Source organism: Pituophis catenifer, unplaced genomic scaffold, assembly GCF_029215685.1.
Source record: "Pituophis catenifer annectens isolate HBS135680 unplaced genomic scaffold, rPitCat1.0.hap2 SCAF_8, whole genome shotgun sequence".
Lineage (NCBI taxonomy): Eukaryota > Metazoa > Chordata > Lepidosauria > Squamata > Colubridae > Pituophis > Pituophis catenifer.
Window position 1 is genome coordinate 22,364,046 of NW_027256888.1, and position 23,726 is coordinate 22,387,771.

Sequence of the window (23,726 nt, forward strand, 5' to 3'; positions counted from 1 at the left end):
ATGCAGAATGTTTTGAAGAAAAAAATTCAATTTTCTCCACAACTGTTTTTATTGGGTATAGTTAAGGGTTTTACATCGGGTGAAACAAAATTGATATTGTATATGATAACAGCAGCAAGATTGTTGATAGGTAAATATTGGAAGAATGAAGCTTTGCCCACTATTGAGGAATGGACTTTGAAGATGGCCAGTTTTGCAGAGATGGCGAAGATTTCAGCATATTTAAAAGACTGTTCACAAGAGACTTATGAGTGGGAATGGAAAAGGTGGATAGAATATGTTCAGAACAAATATCAAACTAGAAAGTATCAAATAGCTTTTATTTGAAAATAATGTACTAGAAATTTTTTAATGTAATGAGATAAAGAGAAACATTATACAGGGGAGGGAGGGGTTCAAGTCTATATATAAGTGTTATATTAGGGTTCTTTATGAGTATGAGTATATTATAGGGAAGTCTGGGGGGAGGGGAGGGTTAGGGAGGGTTAGGGAGGTTGGGAAGTTTGGGGGGGGAGGTGGGGGGGGAAAAAGGGGTGAAAATGTAATTGTAAAACTTTTGCAATAAAAAAAAAAAAGAATTGGTGCTGCTAAGAGAAATTTCGATTCCTAGACCATGGTCTGCATTACCTCCATGAAAGGCTTTTGGAAAGGCTTTAGGCTGCACCTCACAAAAACTGGGAAGAATGTTTTTAGAAAATGACTGGCTCAATTTATCACGACAGCTTTAAATTAAAAATGAGGGGGGAAGGTGATAAATATTTAGGCTCTCTAGAACAATCTTTAGGATCTTTAGGACTGAATTCCAAACATAAAATCCAACATTACCAATCACATAACGAGGTAGAGAGTGATGAGAAGGATGGAAAACCCATTTACAAAGTAGGAGATGTAAGAAACATACCCAAGATCCATAAAGGATTAAAATGCGTTTAAACTAACGTTTAAAGATTAGAGAACAAAGAGGGTACTTAACTTAAGTACTAGTACATGAAGACAGATATGATATAGTTGCCATTACTGAAATTTGGTGGGATGAAACTCATTATTTGAATGTACTGATAGAAGGATACAAAATATTAAAAAGAAACAGAGCTACCAAAAGAGGAGATTGCATTATATATAAAAGATCACTACATCTATTAATCTTAATTTGCAGATGACACTAAACTTTCAGGAATAGCCAACACCCCAGAAGACAAGCTGAAGATCCAAAAAGATCTTGAAAACCTGAACAATGGACCCTATCGAACAAAATGAATTTCAATGTGGAGAAAAGCAAAGTTTTACATTTAGGCAGGAAAAATCAAAGTATAAGTACAGATTAGGCGAGACCTGTCTCCAAAGCAGTATCTGTGAGAGGGACATTGTAGTCTTAGTGGATGATCACTTGAATATGAGCCAGCAGTGTGCAACAGCAGTCAAAAAAGCTAATACAATCCTTGGCTGTATAAACAGAGGCATAGAATCAAGATCACATGATGTATTAGTACCACTTTATAAAACCCTAGTAAGACCACACATGGAATACTGCAACAAATTTTGGTCACTGTACTACAAAAAAGATGTTGAGACTTTGGAAAAAGTTCAGAGAAGAGCAACTTGTCAGGGTTCCAAGTAATAACCCCAAAGCAATCAAAACTCTGAGGCCTACAGTTTCCTCAAAGTATAACTTTTTTTGGGATATCATATTGGCACAGTTGATGAAAACCCAACTCTGAAGGACACAGGGTTTTCTTCACCCAAATCAAAGTCCAAAATTCTTGCCCTCCAGGTTACATGTCCATCACATGGTCCAATCAGGTCATAGTCCCAACTCCAACTGGCTTTGGTCCACGCCCTTCCAACACCTGGTAAAGCGTCCTTGGCTCCCACAAGAAATAATGTTATTTTGGCTACATCCCCCCAGCTATCTCTATCTCCCCCTTTATGTTCCCACAACTCCACCCAGCCTTGCTGTGGCAGCCCTGAAGATGCTCCCAAAATGGCTTCAGGGCTGACAGGCTGTCCCTCCCCTCAGTTGAGAAGGACCTCCTGCAAGAGAAAATCAAAAGGAGGTTAGTCCGCCTCCCAATCAACCTCCTCTTTCCCCCACCAGCTGGTCATTTGGGCTTTTGAGAGTGGCTGTCATGAAATTGCTTAATCAACCTGTCAGCTTTCACATCCCAACTTTTGACCCATGTGGCCTCGGAAAGGGGGTATCCCTTCCAGTGTACTAGAGGTATTGTATGCAGCCCCGATGCAGGCATGAGTCTAATATCCTTTTTACCTCATAATGGATCTCTCTTTATACTATGATGGGCTTCGGGGCTGCCTGGTCTACTGGCCTGACCTGAGAACCTATGGCTGGCTTTAACAGGCTGCTATGAAACACTGGATGCACTTTCCCTAGCAAGTGTGGGAGTTTAAGCTGAACAGTTGACATGGTTTATAACTTTTATTATTGGGAACGGCCCTATGAACTCTGGGCCCAGCTTTTTACTTGGCAATTTTAGTTTTAGATATTTTGTTGACAAGTACACTTTGTCTCCAACCTGGAAAGGGGGTTGGAGGGAGTGGCATTTGTTGGCTTGCTTTTTGTAGCTCCTCACCGCTTCTATTAGAACCTGCTTTGTATTTTCCCACCCCTGTTTCAATGAGTCCATCCACTCATTTAAAGACACGGAGGAGGGTGACTCCCTGGGCAATTCAGGCATGGTAATCTGGAAAGGGGTCAGGGCAGTGCTGCTGTGCAGCACATTATTATAGGCTACTTTCGCGAAAGTAGCACATCTGCCCAGATGGACTGTTGGTAGTCCACGTAGCAGCTCAGATACAGTTCCACCATGGCGTTCTCTCATTTTGCGACCCCATTCGTACTTGGGAGAAAAGCCGAGCTGAGCCCCTGGGAGGACCCTATTGCCCATAGGAATTCCCTCCAGAACTTTGCAATGACTTGGACCCACCTGTCGGAGAAAATTCTGTGGAGCACCCCATGTAGCCTGTATATTTGTTTTATGAACATTCTAGCTAGTTTCTTGCCTGAGGACAGCACTGAGCAGGCTGTAAAGTGGGCTTGTTTGGAAAATAAGTCAATCACGGTCCAAATGACTATGTTCCTGCCACTGTCTGGGAGCTCGAATATAAAATCCATAGTGATCTCCTCCCAGGGGCAGCTTCCGTCTGCCACCTGCTGGAGGAGGCCTGGGGGCTTCTTCATGGCTGCGCAGGTGACACAGCTCTTTACATAGTCCTCTACTTCTGCTTTCATATTTGGCCACTAGAACTGTCTCCTGGTCAGGTGCACAGTTTTTAGGTAGCCAAAGTGTCCAGCAAGTTTGGAGTCATGGCTGCGCTACTGGACCTGGAGTCTCAAACTGGCGGAAACATATAGCTTGGTCCCCTTCCAGGCTAGCCCATCCTTAAGGGTCAAGATGTCCTTGTTGTTATTGAACCGCTGGTCTGCTGGGAGTGCTGTCTTCAAGGTCCCTGTCATTGGGTTCCCCCCCCCACGGGGGTGCCTCTCTGCCTGGCTTGGCAGAGGTGGTGGTGGCTTGAGCCACTGATTGAGGGGGAGGGATGATGGTGTGGACTATATCTTCACTCTGGCTATTAAACTGCAGTTTCCTGGACAAGGTGTCAGCAAGCTGATTTTTTTCTCCCTGGGTTGTACTTTAATTCAAAGTTGAACCGTTTGAAATATTGCCCCCAATGGACTTGTTTGGGGGAGAGTTTCCAAGTTTTTTTTTTAGGTCTTCTAGGTTTTTGTGATCAGTCCAAACCTCGAACGGTACCCAGCTTCCTTCAAAGAAGTGTCTCCAGGTGAGGAGGGCCCATCAGATGGCATAGGCTTCCTTTTCCCACACCGCCCATCATCATGTCAGTGAGTTTTTTGGAGGTGTACGCACAGGGCTGTAATTGGCCCTGGCTGGTTTGCAACAACACCACAGCTATGGCAATCTCACTGGTGTTTGCCTGGACCACAAATGGCTGGTCAGGGTGTTTGAGGATAGGCTCCTCCATGAAGTTTTTTTTCAGTTTTTTGAGTGCTAGCTAGCAGTCCAGGGTCCAAGCCAGTGGCTGGCTGGGTCATGGTTTAGGGGCCCCCTCCTGTTTTCAATAGTTCTGTGAGGGGCAGTGCCACCTCAGTCAAGCCTGGGATGAACTGCTTGTAAAAGTTTGTGAACCCAAGGAAGCTCTAAAGTTGTTTGTGGGTGTGTGGGGGCTGCCAGTCCAGTGCCGCTTTTACTTTTCCCAGATCCATTTCAATCCCCTCGTTTGACACTCGGTAACCCAGGTAGTCTAGGGAGCTCTTATGGAACTCACATTTTGACAGCTTCGCTTATAGCTTAGCCACTAGGAGTTTCTTCAAGATTTGGTGCACTAGTTTAGTGTGCTCTTCTAGAGTTTCACTGAAGATGAGAATGTCTTTCAGATAGATTAGAACACCCTTGTAAAGGTGCTCATGCAGCACTTCGTTGATCAATTGCATGAAGACCGCGGGGGTGCCCTGTAACCCGAATAGCATCACTTTAAACTGGAAGCTGCCTAACGGGCAGTTGAAGGCCATCTTCCACTTGTCCCCCTCTTTGATTTAGTATGTCTCCCTTAGGTCTAGTTTGGTAAACACCTTCCCTTTTGCCAGATGGCTTAGCGTGTCTTTCATCAATGGCAAGGGGTAGGTGTTTTCCACACACACACACACACACTTCTCTAATTCCTCTAAAATCAACGCAAAGTCTCATCAACCCATCTTTTTTCTCTTTAAACAGCACCGGGGTGGCCACCCTGGATTTGGCAGGCTGAATGAACCCTGAATGAACCAGGAGTACCTTTTACATCATAGATCTAAAACCTGTGAAATATTCTTTGTCTTCCCCTGAGGATAACTTTTGCACCTGCCTGTTTATAGTTACTTAACATTTATTTAATAAACAACAGATTTTTCTTTTCATACGTTTTGTAGATATGGGAGTATCTTGGATATAAAGTCAATTTTTATAACCCCCTATTGTCCAATGAGCACATTGATTAACAAAATTAATAAGGGTTTATTAATAAATACAGTGGATTTCAAGAACTATTTCCAGTTATGAAATTTTAATTATTAGCTTAATTAAGAAATAAGTGCTATGAATTGCAAAATACAGAGTACATTATATAAATGTAGCATTTTCACATCAGCTGTATTTTCCAAAGATATAATGCCAATTAAAAAGATTCTATTTCACTCAGCAGCTTCATTTGAGAAATGATTCCATACCACAAATTCACCTGTTTTTTGAACCTACAGTTGAACAAAATATAAAGATTATTGCAAATTTTGCATGTTGTGTTTTTGATTTGATAAATTACTATGTAAAATAATGATAAACAAGGCAGAGTTCAGCTAATTGTTCTAAGAAAAACGTGATAAATGACTTTTATGCTCCTTTATTTTTTTTATTACGTTTAGCAACAATACAAAAGAAAAACTTTTGTAATATTTCTTGGTTTTTCTCTTCATTTTTTTATCCCAATTTTCTCTGTATATTTTTACTTTTTTTCTTGTTAAAATAAAATAGCTTTAATTTCTATTATTGAAAGAGACATCGCCTTCCTCATAACTAAATACCCATCAATTATTTATCTGGAAGAAAACTGTATCACCACAAAATGTCCTGTCCGGGACAGAAGAAGGGATACTCTGAGCCTAGATACCTTTGGTTCCAAGCCAAAAAATTCAATTACCTTTGGACAGAAAATTCAAAACAAGAAAGGAGGGAGGGCAAAACTATTGGTACATGGCCTGTTTCTTGCAGATAAAGACAAGGTTAGGGATGCTTTGAATCTACTGTATGGGGACCAGATAACTTTTTTTGTTTTGCTTTTTTATCAGATGATTAGTTCCAATAAAGAAAAATGCTTATTCCCCACCCCCCCAATACCTTTCTCCCAAGGACTCTGCAAATACTATGATTGTTTATGGCTGAAAAGTACAACATGGAAAGATACCAATTCATACGTTTCTGTTCTGTGATCATCCCATGTGGTTGCATTAAATAGACAATGAGGCATCCTGAGAAATGCCCCTTTAGTATAGAACTATTATTTTTGCAACTTTAAGCCTTTTCATTCTAAAATGAAAATAATAGTGGATGAAGCTGCAGAAACTAAGAATAATGCAAGAAGTGAAGAGAATTTCAGCTCCTCCAAATTTTCCACCGCCTACTTATTCCTTTGTTAATAGAATTTGTTTCTACTAAATAATAAAAGAAGTCTACTTATGTATTTATGCTATAAGTATGCAATTTAAAAATTTCTAGTTATGGGAAATATGGGAAATAACATTTGGATTACTTATGATCAAACTGGGTTCTGGATGCTTTTCCTTCTAGATAAAACTTCTGCCCCACAAGGAATCTTTTCTTCTGACACTAGTCAGGTGGGTGAGCAGCCTCCCGGCCAGTGAAGGTGAACAGCCTCGCCTCCTGGACAGCACGGGTGAGCAGTCTTCCAGCCAGCGCAGGGCAAGCAGCCTCCTGGCCAGCGCGAGCAAGCAGACTCGGCCAGTGTGGGCAAGCAGCCTCCTGGACAGCACAGGTGTGTGGCCTCACCTCCCAGACAGCTCAGGCAAGCAGCCTCCCAGGGAGAGCGGCAAGCAGGAAACGGTTCCCAGCAGCCTGGCCTCATCAGCTTGAAGATGAGACCAGGCTGAGCCTCCCCCATTTCCTCCACCAAACCAGAAACTGGATGCTGGGACCTGGGGAGGGCGATGGCAATGAAGCGACAGAGCACAGTACTTAAGGCAGCATTGGTGCCCAAGGCGCTGTCGTGGGCGGCTGGAGAGGCTCCTAAGGATGCATGAAGCCCTTCTTGTGGAGCTGCTCGGGAGTCCCGAAACTACTGCTGCCACCTCCAATTCCCTGCTTTCTGGGGCCAATAGGGCACCACTCCCTCAGCACAAGGACCAGTGCAGGGAGCCCAGTCCAGCGCAGGGAGCCTGGTCAAAGCCGTTGTCGGACATACCAGCCTCATCTAAGGCAAGTGGCTGGGAGGGGCAAGGGATGTGGCTGGCCGTGGTGCTATTCAGCTGGTTCGCCGAACTGCTTAAAAAGCTAGCTACCAGTTCTCCCAAACCAGTGTGAAACGGCTGAATCCCACCACCAATAAGGGGTGACATGATAGCAGTATTCCAGTACTCCAGGCCACAAAGATGAAGGGGTCAAATTATTCTCCAACGCACTGGAGGGCAGGACAAGAAACTATGGTTAGAAACTAATCAAAGACAGAACCTGGAATTAAGGAAAAATTTCCTAACAGTGAGGACAATTAATCAGTGGAACAGCTTCCCTCCAGAAATTGTGGACCCTCCATCACTGGATGTTTTAAAGAAGAGTCTAGACAGTCACTTATCTGAAATAGTACAGGTTCTCTTGCTTGAGCAGGGGGCTGGACTAGAAGACCTCCAAGGGACCTTCCAACCTGGAAGGTATTCTTTTGTTCTGTTATTTTGTTAATAGTGTCTTCTATCAATTTTATTTAACATTGCAATTTGATAACTTTTGAGAATTCCTAATAATTCTAATGAGCGAAATGGACCTCTGTATGTGAGAATGTATGTTTCTGCTTTAATGTGAAATATTGGTTTTCTTGTCTCTTTTTTGGAATTACACATACTTTCAGGCTTTGCCCATAAAGAAACAAACTGTCTCATTTTTACCTTCATTCTGAATGGGCTATCTATAACCCCAAACTATAGAAAAGTTGATTAAAATAATTAAAGCAGGCTGTTGTCCTGACTGAAAAAAAGAGTTTTTATCTTTCAAAATTTTAAGGGTGATTGTGTGTGTGTTTGTATATATATATAGATAAATACACTGTTTAATTTTATGAAGCTACCTAGAGTCTGGAGTAGCTTCACAAAAGCTTCATTTCTGGAGTTAGGTGGCCTAGAAATTGGCTGCTTGGGTGAATAAATACAAATATATATGCAGAAGAACTTCCCAAACTAATGGCTGAACTCCTGGCGGATCTATTACAAAAAAGTAAACAGGAGCTGGAAAATGAAATTGATGAAGCATACAGGATTCATAGAAACTATGCATGGAGAAATAAACTTCCGAGAGAAGTTCATGTTAAATTTGTGAGGAAAAAAACCAGGGATAAAGTATATAGCAAAACAAGAAAGGAGATCATAGTGTTAAAACAGATCCCGAAAAGAATAAGGGAGCAGAGACGAAGTTACCACTTTCTTTCCAAACAGTTGTTAAAATATAGTGATGTTCCGATGGCTTATCCTGGAGGGGATGCTAATAACATGGCAGGAGAAGAAATTCTGGATTAACACCTTGGAAAAGGCACAGGAATTTTATGACCACTATATAAGTGGGGAGGACAAACAGGATAGTAGAAAGGAAGGAGAAAGTAAAAGCCAAGAAGATCAGATATCCGAGGAAAAAATCACGGAACAAGAGATAAGAGACCAGAAGGAAAGAGAGCGTCAGGTGAGAGAAGGAGCCAGAACTAGAGCACAGACTGAGAACAGAACAAGGAGAGGACCAAGACCAATAGATAAATAACAAGATGGAAAATGAAATAAAGATGCTGTCATTAAATATAAATGGCATCAATTCACCCATTAAATGTAAACAGATTTATTATTTATTTATTTATTTAATGGGGCTTGTATGCTGCCCTATCTCCACAGGACTCAGGGCGGCTCACAACGATTAAAACAGAACAAACAAACCATTAAAACAGAAGTCCAAGTTAAAATTAAGAAATTCAATAAAATCCAGATTAAATCCAGATATTGACAAGACTACAAAAAGAAAAGATGGATATCATTTGCCTCCAGGAGGTACACTTTAGAGAAAAGCATAGAGAAAAGTGATCTTATAAAATGTCCCAAATTAGGGGACTTACATGTGGCATTGGCACAGAACAAGAAAAGAGGGATCGCTGTATATATAAAATATTGGCTAAACTCCAGAAAAATATTTAGTGACAAAGATGGAAGAATTTTAATAACAGAAATAACTACAAATTACAAGACAATCATTCTAGTGATAATTTATGCACCAAACACAAAACAAGAAAATTTTTTATTACAAATTACATAGGAAATTAACAGAATTAGACAGTGAAAAATTTTGTATAATAGAGGATTTTAATGGAGTAGTAGATAACAAACTTGATTATAGGAGCACGAAGAAGAATAAATATAAAAGACGAAAATTACCCAGTATGTTCTTCGACATTATAAAAGAGCTAAATTTAAGAGATGCGTGGAGACCATTGAACCCAGAGAAAAAACAATATACCTTCTTCTACCACCCACATAACTCGTGGTCATGCATAGATATGGCCTGAATGAGCCCAGAATTGATTAACAAATTAGAAGAGATAGATATAATGCCAAACACTTGGGCGGATCATAGTCCCTTAATATGGGTAAAGGGTAAGGAGAAAAAAAGGAGATGGACCTTAGATCAAAGAATTACAAAAGAAAAATTGTACAAGCAAACAATGGAAAGGGAATTAAATTATTTCTTTTAAGGAAAATAGAAATGAATATACGACTCCACAGAACTTATGGGACACTGCCAAAGCATATATGAGGGGAATATCTATAGCATATGTGGCGAGGAGAAATAAAGAGAAAAGGGAACAACAGGCGTCAATATTGGAGAATCTTAAAAAACTAGAATTAGCCCTACAGAAAGAACCCCAGAATGAGAAAATCATAGAGGAAAGAGATTTAATGAAACATAAAATTAATATATTACAACAGGAAGTAATGATACGAAATATAAAATTGGCAAAACAAAATTACTTTGAAACAGCAAATAAACCAGGAAGATGGATAGCCCACAAATTGAAAAAAGAAAAAGCTAAAAAATTGATACAACATTTACAAGATGAACAAGGAAATTTGCATTATAAGATCGCTGAGAAAAAAACCATTATTCAAAAGTATTTTCAAACACTGTATTGCCAAGAAAATATTGCAGAAGAAAACATTATAAAATATTTATGGGAGAGAAATTTGCCAAATGTATTAGAGGAAGATAGGGAAATGTTGAATGACAAAATTACCAAAATAGAGTTGAAAGAGGCAATCAAAAAGCAAAAAATAATAAAACCCCAGGGCCAGATGGAATTCTGGCAGAATTATATAAAACATTTCAAGAATCTTTAGAAGAACTTATGTTGGAAATACATAATGAGGTATTGGAGAGAGCTAAAATGCCAAACTCGTGGACAGAGGCATACATAACATTAATCACAAAAGAAAAACAGACAATCAACACATCCAAAATTATAGGCCAATCTCGCTGTTAAATGCTGATTACAAAATTTTGGCAACAATAATGGCAGAAAGACTAAAAAAATACTAAACAAAATTATTCATTTGAATCAAAATGGGTTTTTACTCAAACGACAAAAACAATACAAGAATTATAATGAATATATTAGAGTATTATGAGGCCCACCCTGAAAGACAATTGGCATTAATATTGGTGGATACACAGAAGGTGTTTGACAACTTGAATTGGAAATTTCTAACTATTCAATTAATCGGGATGTAGGGTTGCCAGGTCTGCTTCCAAAAAATAGCGGACAAGCGGGGGGGGGGGGGGGAGTTAAGTAGTAAAAAAAATTAAAAAAAAATTACAATTAAATTATATATTTTCTTACAAACATTTTAACATGTATTAATTCAGCTTAGCTGAAACATTATTTATTTCCAATTTGTTATCACTAAGAACTCGACACAGCTGATTTTTTATTGATGTAGAATCTTCGAAAGAATCCTCATAAAAGTCTAAAATTTTCACACACAGTCCTTCTTCAGAAGTAAAATATTGTGCAACAACGGGATACATTTTGCGATTTCCCTTGTTTGATGCGTCAGTGGAGAGAGAAAATGGAATTCCAGTTTTAAGATCATTGAGAACCAACTCAATAGAAAAAGAATACAAAACCTCATTGACAATAGCTGATGATTTGGTTCTTCCACAAGACATCTTTTTACAATTTCTGAATCATCAAAAATTTGCTTCATTAACTTAATACCGCAATCTTGAGCCAGGAAAGAAAAATGGTGTTTGATCCCATGGTAAGTTTCAGCCATTTCAGCTACAGTCACTTTCTCACTGAAAGAGGAGTTTTTAACAATGAAAAACGAATTGTTGCTGGAAGCTATTTTCTCCTTATCTAAATGATTTTTTGTGCTTGCATGCTGTATGACAGCTTTTATACCATTATATTCAATTGTGAACGATTTCTGACACAATTTACAGTAGGCCGTCGTATTTGTTCTGTCGGTTTCGTTGTTGGTAATCCATGCAAAAGTAGCTTCCCAGTCTTTGGTGTATTTGTACACTCCTCTCTTTCATTTTAAAGAATTCGAAATCTCACCGCTGTCACTCTCATCACTCGACGCCATTTTAGGTCAGTCGACACAAGCTACAATACATTTTAAAAATGTGAACTGTGCATAATTTCATAATATATTTTTATTTTAATCTCATCATTAATTTTTTCGGAGAATCGAGTTCAATGGATATTCGATCTTTGTCTCATTCTAACTTACGAAAAAAAAGACAAAACGCGATTCTCCTATCCTTATTCTCTTAGACTGTACAGCTTTAGATTACGTACCATTTCATTATAAAGCTTTTGAATAAAAAAAAATGTCCACTATTTTATGAAAAAAAATAGTGAACATAATGTGAAAAAAGCGGACTGTCCGCTCAAATAGTGGACACCTGGCAACCCTATCGGGATGAAATTTGGCGAAAAATTTATAGAAATGATTAAGGCAATTTATTCAAACCAAACTGCAAGAATTATTGTAATTGGAGACCTAACGGAAAAAGTCAGTATAAATAAAAGGGTTAGGCAAGATGTCCATTATCTCCGCTCTTATTCATTCTTTCATTAGAAGTTTTGACTCAAATAAGGGGAAATAAGGAAATAAAAGGGTTAAAAATGAAAAAAGAGGAATACAAAACGCAGGCCTTTGTGGACGATATGGTGTTCATAATAGAGAACCCTTTGGAAATGGGAGAAGTGCTACTACAGGAAATAGAGAAATTTGGCATAGTCACAGGCTTAAAAATAAACAAAAATAAAACAAAGATACTCACCAAAAATCTTACAAAAGACCAAAATAAGAAATTAGAGGAGAAATTAGGAATTCAAATTGTAAAAAAAGTAAAGTATTTGTGTATCTGGATAACGGCAAGAATATCTTCAATAAAGGAAGATAATTATTTGAAACTACTGCTGCAAATTCAAAAAGATTTAGAGAATTGGGTGAAATTACAAATATCATTGATTGGAAGAATTGCTACGATAAAGATGAATATTCTACCAAAAATTTTATATTTATTTCAAATGGTACCTATAAAATTGGGGAAAAGTTTTTTTTTTGAAAAATTGAATAAAATTATTAGTAAGTTTATATGGCTGGGGGAAAAGCACAGAATTAAATTAAAACTCTTACAAGATTCTAGAAATAAGGGTGGCTTTGGCCTTCCAGATTAGGAACTAAGGCACCCTGTTATTAAGCTGGTTATTAAGACTAGCTGCCTGCAATTACTGCAGGTTCGAATCTTGCCAAGGCTCAAGGTTGATTCAGCCTTCCATCCTTTCTAAGGTAGGTAAATTGAGGACCCAAGTTGTGGGGGCAATAAGCTGACTTTGTATAAATATACAAAAGAATGAAGGCTATTGCTTAGCACATTGTAAGCCGCCCTGAGTCTCCGAAGAAGGGCGGCATATAAATCAAATTAAAAAAAAAAAAAAACTTTACCATCAGGCTGCAGTAATATCATGGCTCAAAGAATGGATAAATTTAAAAAATGGAAGAATACTAATGATTGAGGGGCATGATTTACAGAGGGGTTGGCACGCCTTTATTTTGGAGGGAAAGAACAAAACCCACACATATTTCCAAAGACATCAGGTAAGAGAAGTATTGTTAGAAATCTGGATGAAGATTAAAAGAAATTTTTACACAAAAGTTCCAAGATGGATATTGATGATGGAAGCCTTGGTCTACCCCAATTTAATTGACTTAAATAAAATAGTACCCTATAAAGAGTTGTTAGATGGACAAGGAAATTTGAAATCTAAACAAGAATTATTAGAAGAAGGAATTAAAATAGATTGGTGGCCTTATTTACAGATCCAAACAAAATATAAAAAAGACTTAGAATTATATGGATTTGAAAATGGACAAGAAATGGATAAAATATTAACAGGGACAGATGAAAAGATGATTACCAAAATGTATAACTGTCTCCTCAAATTCAAAATGGAAGTGGAAATGGTGAAGGAAACAATGATAATTTGGATGAAAAATTTTGGATACAACATAGAATTGGAGTACTGGGAAAAAATATGGGGAACAAATTATAAAATGACGTCAGCCACCTATAAAGAAAATACTTATAAAATGTTCTGTAGGTGGCATTTACCCCCGGCGAGAGTGGCCAAGATGTCTCCAAACAATTCACCGCACTGTTGGAAATGTAATCATTCACAAGGGACATACTACCACATGTGGTGGACATGTCCCCAAGCAAGACACTATTGATTAAAAATTAAAAAATGGTTGGAGGAAATGACTGGGGAAAAAATTGATATGAAACCCGAATTATTTTTGTTAGGGATTATAAAAGAAAAAATGAGTAAAGAAATTCAATACTTCATACTCCACATAATTACGGCCGCCAGAATCGCATTTGCCCAAAACTAGAAACAACAACATGCTCCAACAAACATGATTATAAAAAAGGTGCTGGAGTGTGCAGAATAAGATAAGTTAACGATGGAACTTAAGGACAGAGAGGACACAATTTATTATGAAACATGGAACAGATGGTATGATTGGCTGGAAAAGGAATCTAAAATTAATGGATAGTGTATAGCAAAAGAGAAGATATTATAATGGAATGTTATATTTAATGTGTAGTAGGTATGTATATAAAATGTATTGATTATATGAATATGTATGTAACAAAATGTAAATGTATATGTATATAGTTGGCTGAAAGATAAATTGGATATTGCCAAAAATGCCGGTATTGGAAAACTGTAAAAATATAACTAAGATTTAAGGATTTAAATGTTGAATAAAAACAATTTATTTAAAAAAAAACACAAATATATATGCATACGTACAATTGTTTGCTTTGAGTTAAATATCTTTATGAAACTGTACTGTATGTGGCAGGATGCTCTTATAAGGATACAGCTCTTATAACCTTGTCTGCTCTGCAATTGTTGTGATATGTTTTTAGTCTCTTTTCTTTTCTAGTCCTCATTCCTTGTTTTCTGTCCTTTGCTCTCCTTCTTAAGTTTGTAACCTGTTTTTTAGGGTTGTGTAAGAGGTTTCGTTTCCTTTGTCCCTTGTGGCCTGATGGTTAAGATACTCATTGATCATGAGTCAGTGAGTACTTTATGAACAATGACCATATATTTTTGTGAAGAAAAGCTCACATACTGAGTATATTTTGGTTGTACATTTGAAGTTGTAATTCTACAAGGACTTCATCAAATCTGCTCATTATTATAATTATCAGAACCAATGATCCAAATTTTTTAAAAATAAAACATATTAAAGTATAGCAGTGAGGGGTCCAGTATTTGGTTTGCATTTTGATTTTGATGAATTTAGCCACAGTACTGGTAACACTGGTGTTAAAATCATAAAGTAGAAGTTTTACATAATCAGGGTCTGTTTGCTCTGAATGCTGTCATGACAGAGAAAAAGATAACTCCTTATATCTGTAGAATTTGCAGTGGAGAAGCACTTTGCTGGCCAAAAACAGGACATGCGGAGGTCCCAGGAGGCTTCCATATGTCCCGTTTTTTTTTTTTTTAATCTTATACATCCATTAAATTTATAGCGGTCTACATCACAATGTGAGAAGGAAATAAACTTGTCCTATTACATATATAGGATAAGGTACAAAAGTCTATTACATATACCAATTGACATGCTTATCCAATATCTCTATTTATAGCTCGATTTGACATCCAATTATACCATTGACTCCAAGATATATAGTAATCTGTATCCCCCTATCCTTTTAGTAACATAGTAAGCCGATCTGATTCCGCACAATTCATTATTTTCTGAATTAGTACTTGTTCGGGTGGGCTAACATCCATCTTCCAGTATTGGGCCCATGCCAATCTTGCAGCTGTTGTTATATGCAGCAGCAGGAACCATGCCGTTCTATTAACATTTTCGGGTCTTATACCTAATAAAAATACCTCAGGACGCAATTGTATATGCTGCCCCAACATTTCATTGAGCCACTTCAGAATATTCTTCCAAAATTTCATTGCCTCTCGGCAGGTCCACCATTGGTGGAAATATGTGCCTTCTTTAACGCCACATTTCCAACAGACTGAGGGTGTTCCAGGGAACATTTTGGCGAGTCTGGCCATCGATATGCCATTTTATATATATTTTCTTTATCAGAGTCTGTTTGCTCTGCATGCTGTCATGACAGAGAAAAAAATAACTCCTTATGTCTCTGTAGAATTTGCAGTGGAGAAGCGCTTTGCTGGCCAAAAACAGGACATGCGGAGGCCCCAGGAGGCCTCCATGTGTCCCGTTTTTGGTGTCCCCGGCCCCCAGTAGCATTCTGCCAGCCAAAAACATTGGCCTTATCTTCCTGTTCCAGCCCATGGGGCTTGCAAAGGTAAGGCTTGCACTCGGCCGAAAAGTGGGGACCAGTGTGTGGGCGGGGGTGATATGGGTGGGGCTGCTCATGGTGCTGTGCAGGCTGATTAATGGCTTCAGTGGGCTGTATCTGGCACGTGGGCCATAGTTTGAGGACCCTGGTTTAGATGCTACAGCATTAGTTAAGCTTGAAGAATGTCCATTTGTAAATACAAGGAGTAGTAGGCCAATGTGGAGAAATGGATCAATTGGTATGGAGGCTAAAACATATAAAGAACGGTTGCTGGAATTGGATATGTCTAGTTTGATGAAAAAAAGGACTAGGGGTGACATGTTCCAATATCTCAGGGGCTGCCACAAAGAAGAGGGAGTCAAGTTATTCTCCAAAGCACCTGAGGGCAGTACAAGAAGTAATGGGTAGAAACTAATCAAGGAGAGAAGCAACATAGAACTAAGGATAAATTTCCTGACAGAACAATTATTCAGTGGAACAAGTTGCCAATTAATCAGTAGAAGAAGTTGTAGAAGCTCCAACACTGGAAGTTTTTAAGAAGAGATTAACTAACGATTTGTCTGAAATGGCATAGGGTTTCCTGCCTAAGCAGGGGGTTGGACTAGAAGACCTCCAAGATCCCTTCCAACTATTCTATTCTATTCTATTCTATTCTATTCTATTCTATTCTATTCTATCCTATCCTATCCTATCCTATCCTATCCTATCCTATCCTATCCTTTTTTTTTATTTTAAAAACAAAATTTTATTAAACATATAAAAAGTAAAATGTTGTACCATATATATACAAGATACATATATTAATACAAACGACAATCCATAAAAAGAAAAAGTGACTTTGGTCTCACGTCCATTATCCAATTATACCACCTATTCCACGCTATATAACCTTTTGAGTCTACCTTATCCTTCATTTCAAATGTTTGTCCATTTCCGCACAATTATAGATCTTTTGGATTATCAATTGGTCTATTGGCAGTTGATCAGTTTTCCAATATTGGGCGAGCGCCAATCTGGCTGCAGTGACTATGTGCAATATTAAGTACTTTATTTCTTTCCTATAGTTTTCTTTAATCATCCCTAGTAGGAAAATCTCTGGTTTGAGTTCTATTTTTTCCGATGTTATTTCTATTAACCAAATTCTTATTTTTCCCCAATATTTCCTAATTTTTGGGCAGAGCCACCAGACGTGGAAGAAGGTGCCCTGTGCCTGTTTACACTTCCAACAAATTGGACTTTTTTTTTTTTTTTAATTTGATTTATATGCCGCCCTTCTCCGGAGACTCAGGGCGGCTTACAATGCGTTAAGCAATAGCCTTCATACTTTTGTATATTTTATACAAAGTCAGCTTATTGCCCCCACAAACTGGGTCCTCATTTAACCTACCTTAGAAAGGATGGAAGGCTGAGTCAACCTTGAGCCTGGTAAGATTTGAACCTGCAGAAATTGCAGGCAGCTGTGTTAATTACAGGGTGCATTAAACCACTGTACTACCAAGGCTCCTTAAATTTGGATACATTTTTGCTAATTTCGAAGGGGCCAGATATCATCTATACCACATTTTGAATTGATTCTCTTTATAAACCACTGATTTTGTTATAATATAATTATTTTCCCATACGTTTTCTCAGTCTTCCAATTCTATATTATGCCCAATATTCCTTGCCCACGCTATCATTTGTCCCTTTACTAATTCCTCTGCTAAATCAAATTCCAGTAGGTATTTATATATATTTTTGAAATCAATTTTTCTTCCATGGCTTGTAAAAGTTTATCCAACTGATTTGGTTTTAATTCAATTCCTCCTTCCTCTTGATCCTTTTTATATCTTGTTTTAATCTGAAGATAGGGCCACCAATCTATTTGTATTCCTTGATCTCTGAGTTCCTCTTGTGTTTTTAGTGTTCCTTGTGGATCCAAAATTTCATAATATCTTACCATTTTTTGAGTTGCTAAGGTATTGGGGTGTATCACTGCCTCCATTGTGGATAGCCATCCAGGAACTTTCATATAGTGTTTACTTTTAATTTCTTGCCATGTATAAATTAATGAATCTCTTAATATATGATTGCAAAAATACCTATGTGTTTTGTTCCTGGGGCTCCACAAGAAGGCGTGCCACCCCATCAACAAATCATGCCCCTCCAAGGTTAACAGTCTTTGATTTTTCAGATTCACCCATTCCTGATCCATGTCAAACTCGTTGCTCCCATGCTAGGAGTCCAAATCCACCTCTGCAAAATACTTAATTTAATTCTTGCCTTTTTTCCTTCCCACACAAATTTTGTAGTTATCTTATTCAGATTTACAAAAATTATTTTATCTAATTTTACTGGAATTGTCTGAAATAAGTAAAGTAGCTTCGGCAGTACATTCATCTTTATAGCTGCTATCTTCCCTAATAATGATAATTTCAGTTTCCCCCATTTTTCTAAATCCTCTTTTATTTGTTGAACTAAAGTCACATAATTATTATCCTTTATAGTTCAGCATCTAGCTGTCAAATATATGCCTAAATACTTAACCTTTTTTGCTATTTGTAATCCTAATTCTTTAATTAATTCCTCTGTTTGTTTCTCTGTTACATTTTTCGTTAACATTTTGGTCTTATCTTTATTAATTTTTAAGCCAGCCACTTTCCCAAATTCCTCTATTTCTCTTATCAATATTGGTCCTGTTTTTAATGGTTCTTCTATGAAGAATACAAGGTCATCTGCAAATGCTTGGGCCTTGTATTCCTCTTGCTTTACATTCAATCCTTTTATCTTTTTGTTTGATCTAATTCTTATCAATAAATTTTCCAATGTCAGAATGAAAAGCAAGGGTGAAAGTGGACATCCCTGCCTTACTCCTTTTTTTATTTCAAAGAAATTTGTAAAGTCTCCATTTACTATTATGCTTGCTTTTTGTTTTGTGTATATGGAGGCTATTATGTTTTCAAATCTCTCCCCAAATTTCATGTTTTTTATTTGCTGAAGCATAAATTGCCAATTGACTTGATCAAAAGCCTTTTGGGCATCCAGAAAGATCAGAGCTACCTGTCTCTCTGGATGCACCTCATAATATTCTAATACATTAATTACAATTTTTATATTGTTTTTTATTTGTCTCGCTGGTAAAAACCCATTTTGGTCCGGGTATATTCTACAATTTAATATTTTTTTCATCCATTGCATTCCATTGCATTCCATTCCATTGCATTCCATTCCATTCCATTCCATTCCATTCCATTCCATTCCATTCCATTCCATGTAATTGATCATTAGCTCCAGATCATAACCTCAGTGAAGTTGTTGGGCTTCCAGTGAAGATGGCCAACTGACAACAGGCCAAGGGAGAGATCTCTGGGCTCCCTGGAGGATTCTCTCTGGACTGTCACTTTTTTATCTTACCAACAGAAGGAACCTGTATTCCTTTAGTTTATATGACTAAACTAGGGAGAGTCCTATAACCATCCCACAAGATCCTCCAATGGTCTGCAAGTAACTTCAGGAGCTATGCTTAGGGGCATCTGGTCATCTGGCAGTTGGGGAGCAGGGCTACAATCACTGCATTGTTGAAAAAGCAGGCATTTTGGATTTTTTTTTTCCAAATGGAAAATAACTTGTGCCTTTCATTTCTTAATCACTTTTAAGGACTATTAATCTTTATTAAAATAAGAGAGGCTCTCTTTAGCCAGAGCCTGTTATTCCTTTTTGAGGATCTATTCTACGCCATTTTGGGGATTTCTTCCATATTAAACAACAAGGAAGAAAGGTGCTAAAGACAAGCTAAAATAAGGAAGTGTGGGAGTATCTTTTTAAAAAATAACTGATGGAGGTCTCCCACTTAGTGTGGTCAACTGGCTCAAGAATACCCTGCTGGATCAGTTTATCTAGTTCTCTGTCTATCCTGGGTTTTAGGGCAAATGGAACCCTCTGGGGTTTTAACCTAATCGATGCCACCTTGGGGTCCAGACTGAATGATATTGGGGTGCCCACATACTTGCCGAGTTCCGGATTAAACATGCCAGCTGGTGTCTATTTCCATGTCACAGAGCGACCCTTCTATTTGTACAGTGACATGTAATTTCTTCCTGGGGGGGGTGGGGGTGATCGCCTGCCCTATTCTAGTCTGGCAGTTTGTTTCTGGCATTCTTGCATTAGCAGCTTTGCGCCTAGGCTTCCAGGTTTCCCGCTTAAAAGGTCTTGAGGCCTCTGCTTTTGGAACGTCTGTCTTTGCACAATAACTAGCGGGCAGGTTCGCTCAGCAGACTCTTGCCTAATGTCCCTTTTTATTGCATCGACAACATATGGCGCCCCTGTAATGGCAGGCTGCCCTAGGGTGCTGCCCCCCACAGCTGGCACATGGTTGCCTTCTACTCTCTTGCTCTGTGTTTTTCTTCCTTTCCGTGCGATAGACCTCGTCCTCGCTGCTTTCAGATTCCTCGTCTTGGTGACGGCTCTTATGTATAGTGGCAGTTCGTTTCGTTGCAGCCGGAGCTGTAGTAAGCTTCTGAAGGGACTTGGCCACCTTGTTTGATGACTCGGTTGCCCTTGCCTCGTCCAACGCGGCATTCAACGTTAGATTGGTCTTTGCCAAGAGTCGTCTCTGCAGCCGGAGGTCTTTTACGCCCCAAATTATTTAGTCAATTAAAATATCATCCAAGTCCCAGTGGGCAGCAGCTTTTCGTAGTGCAGCGACAAATTGATTGATAGATTCTCCATCCTGCTGCATTCGGTGCCGGAATGTGTAAGGCCTCACCGTCTTTAATGGAGCAGGAGCATAGTGTGTTTTTAGTGCTTTTTATAGCATGTGCCATGGTATGGATTGTACTGGAGTTGTTTCGGACAGGGCTTCAGTGGTGTCGAATACATCGTGTCCGCAGTGGCTCAGGAACAGCACTCTTTTCCGGTTGTCCGACAGTCCGGGGAAGTCTTTTGCTTCCATGAAGCACTCAAACCTCGTCATATAAGTGCCCCATTTCTCCTTCACTGGGTCGAACGGAACCAGCGGGTGGAACATAGACATGCTTGCCACAATTTCGAGCGTTTGAATTTGGTGCACAATATGGCTGCCATTCACGTTTGCCGCCAGGCTGGATTGTTCGTTGTCAGCTCTTTTTGGTCTCAGTGTTTTCTTCAGAATCCCATCCTCGTCGCCAGTGTTAGGATTGAAGAGACTGGAGACAGGCTTCAGACAACAGCTCTTTATTCAGCAACTATTCACAATCCAGCAGCCAGCCCCTCTAACAGCCAGCCCTTTTATAGGGAGCTGTCAGGGAGCCCAGCCAATCATATTGAAGTATTCTTCCTGCCCAAACAGCGGACCAGAGGGAGAACTATCCTGTCAATACTTATGTTAAGCAGAACATGTAAAATAAAAAATGATAAGAATTTTGTTTCTGGAGGATGTACTTTGTTTCCTAGGCTCCCTGTTTATTTTCCTATGATCTTTTGCCTCCTTTTCAGACTTCTGTACTTGACTCCAACTAATTTCCATTACTTCAGATAACAAATGTGTAGTAATGCTTTGAAAGCTCAGAAGTTAGATATCCAGAACTATTGTATAAAATTTTCTGATTTATAAAATATTTTTGTTCTCTTAAGGCTTTCTATAGTTTCAAACTCGGAGTTAAGATGTATAGAATATAATGTGAGATGGGTATGAAAATCTCTTGTTATTCACCATTCATTTCATCCATACAAAAATTTGATTTACAGAAATTTAACTGGTTTTTCTTTGAGAATGTTTTACTATATAGTATGTCCTCAATGGTGAACAAGGGACTCAAAGCTGTATTGAAAAAGAGAAACAAAGAAAAACAAAGAAAAATCTACACATTACAGGAAATGTAGTGATATTTGTTAAATAAAATACATTATAGTATTTCTTTCAATATGTAAATCAGTAACCTCTCTTTTTATTCCAGATAGTACAACTGAAGTTTTTACAAATATCTATGTGACCAGTTTTGGACCAGTTTCAGATACTGACATGGTGAGTATGGTAACTGAAATAATCTCTGAGATATATATGATGATATGGCTGAATTGAAGCAGAAAAGATATCCAGCTGCCAGCACCAGATTTAGGCATAAACTAAACAAGCTACAGTATAGCTTAAGACCTGATATTCTGCAGGATCTCACAAAATTTTAGATGGGGAGGGGACTTTTAAAATTTTTATGTGACTTCTATGTGTACTTTATTTTTTCAAATATTGTATAGCAAATTTTGTGTAGTTATAAAATGGTCACACACATCCACACACAGAGGTTTTATAAAGTTTTAGGTTTTAAAAAGTTTCAGATGGATCTCAGCATGTGGACCTGAACCATGTATTAAACAAAGAAACCAAGAAACACAACCGGCCAAAAGACAAATGTTTGAAAGAGATATGTACAAGTGTTCTAGAATGTATATATATGGTTTTACACACACACACACACACACACACACACACACACACACACCTCTGAAACTTTCTAAAACCTATTGTCATGGTTCGAAGTAATGCTCCCAACCAATTCAAAGACTCTGAGGCCTTGGCTTTCTCAAAAATCCTGTTTATTGGGTACATCATATTGGCACGGTCAGAGGTGAAACCAACACTGAATAATTCCTGTGTTTTTGATATAATTAAAGAATAGATACTGTCCGCCCTGCCTCCCCTTGTGTCACAGGTCACCTTAGCCAACTAAGCAGGTGATGAACTTCTCAGCACTCCCTCCTGCTGTTGCTATGGCGCACTGATTTGGCCTTGGTTCTCAGGAGCCATATCCTTGTTATATCTGGCACATTGGAAGAAAACTGTGATGACCAGGGCTGGGCATGGAAGCAACACAGCTGGAACAAAGGCTTAATGTCCCAACTTATAATAAACACCAACTTTCCCCCAAAAGTCCCACCGTTCACTATCCAGGAACAAAGCTCTAAACACACACCTCCAATAGTTCCTGGCTGCTATTAGTCCAGAGGATCAGCACAGTTCTGAGAGCAGTCACATTTCAGGGAATTTGGTTCCAAAGAGTCCTCATCACAGGAAGATTTCACTGCATCTGCAGCACAACCCGGAGCAGAACTGGGTTGCTGTGAACTCGCACCTAGCCAGGCCAGGCAACCAATGCAAGCAGGGCAAGGCAAACAGGGCAAGGCAAGGAAAATATCCAGATATCAGTAACAGCACGTGAGACTGGAAAAAGGCAACGCTTGTTCCCAACAACTGCCCCTCCCTGCGCTGATTCCGCCTCCTCTCCATTCACCATGCTTGGGGGTTGGGGGGGAGATAATTGCTCATTGCCGGAGCTCTGTCACTCCTCTGCTCCGCCCCCTCCTCCCCCTTTGCTTGGTCATCCTGCGCTCTCTCTCCTTTGCTGGTGACCCTTCCCAGGCCCGAGAGACCTAGGACTGCTTCCTCCTGCTCCTCCAGTCATTCCTCCATTGGCCCTAGCTCCGTCTCATCCTCCTCCTCGGACCCAAACTCCCATGGGGCCATGACACTAACATTCTACATTCCCATAAGTCCCCCTCCCCCCCATAACTATGGCAACTAAGAAAAAGCAAGAAAAATATGGCTTCAGCTAGAGTTGTTTTGAGAGTTGACAGTTGGCTCCCGTACGTGGAAAAGAGCATCTGTAAGATATGAATCACAAATAGCCCTTTTCAGTCATCCCCCCTCCATCTATTGTTGATTTCCCAATTTTGAACCAATCAGAGGTTCTGTGTCCAGTTCTCACTGTTGCTTCTTGACCCACATATAGGTTTCTCAAGAGACAAATAAGATGGTCTGGTACTCCCATCTCTTTAAGAAGTTGCCACAATGTGTTGTGATCCACACAATCAAAGGCTTTAGCATAGTCAATGAAGCAGAAGTAGATGTCTTTCTGGAACTCCCTAGCTTTCTCCATCATCCTGAGTATGTTGGCAATTTGATCTCTAGTTCCTCTGCCTCTTCAAAATCCTGCCTGTATTGCTGGTAGTTCTAGGTCCAACATACTGCTGGAGCCTAGCTTGTAGAATTTTGAGCATAACTTTCCTAGCATGTGAAATGAGTGCAATGGTGCG

General features: G+C 38.9%; 1 protein-coding gene across 1 annotated transcript in view; it reads left to right on the forward strand.

Moving 5' to 3' along the window:
- The window catches only part of LOC139320230 (gamma-aminobutyric acid receptor subunit alpha-2), a 441,414-nt gene that overhangs the window by 199,630 nt on the left and 218,058 nt on the right, over positions 1 to 23,726 (forward strand). Inside the window, exon 4 of the mRNA XM_070948459.1 lies at positions 21,593 to 21,660. Within this exon, the coding sequence (XP_070804560.1) occupies positions 21,593 to 21,660 (68 nt within the window). The remainder of the gene's footprint in view (positions 1 to 21,592; positions 21,661 to 23,726) is intronic.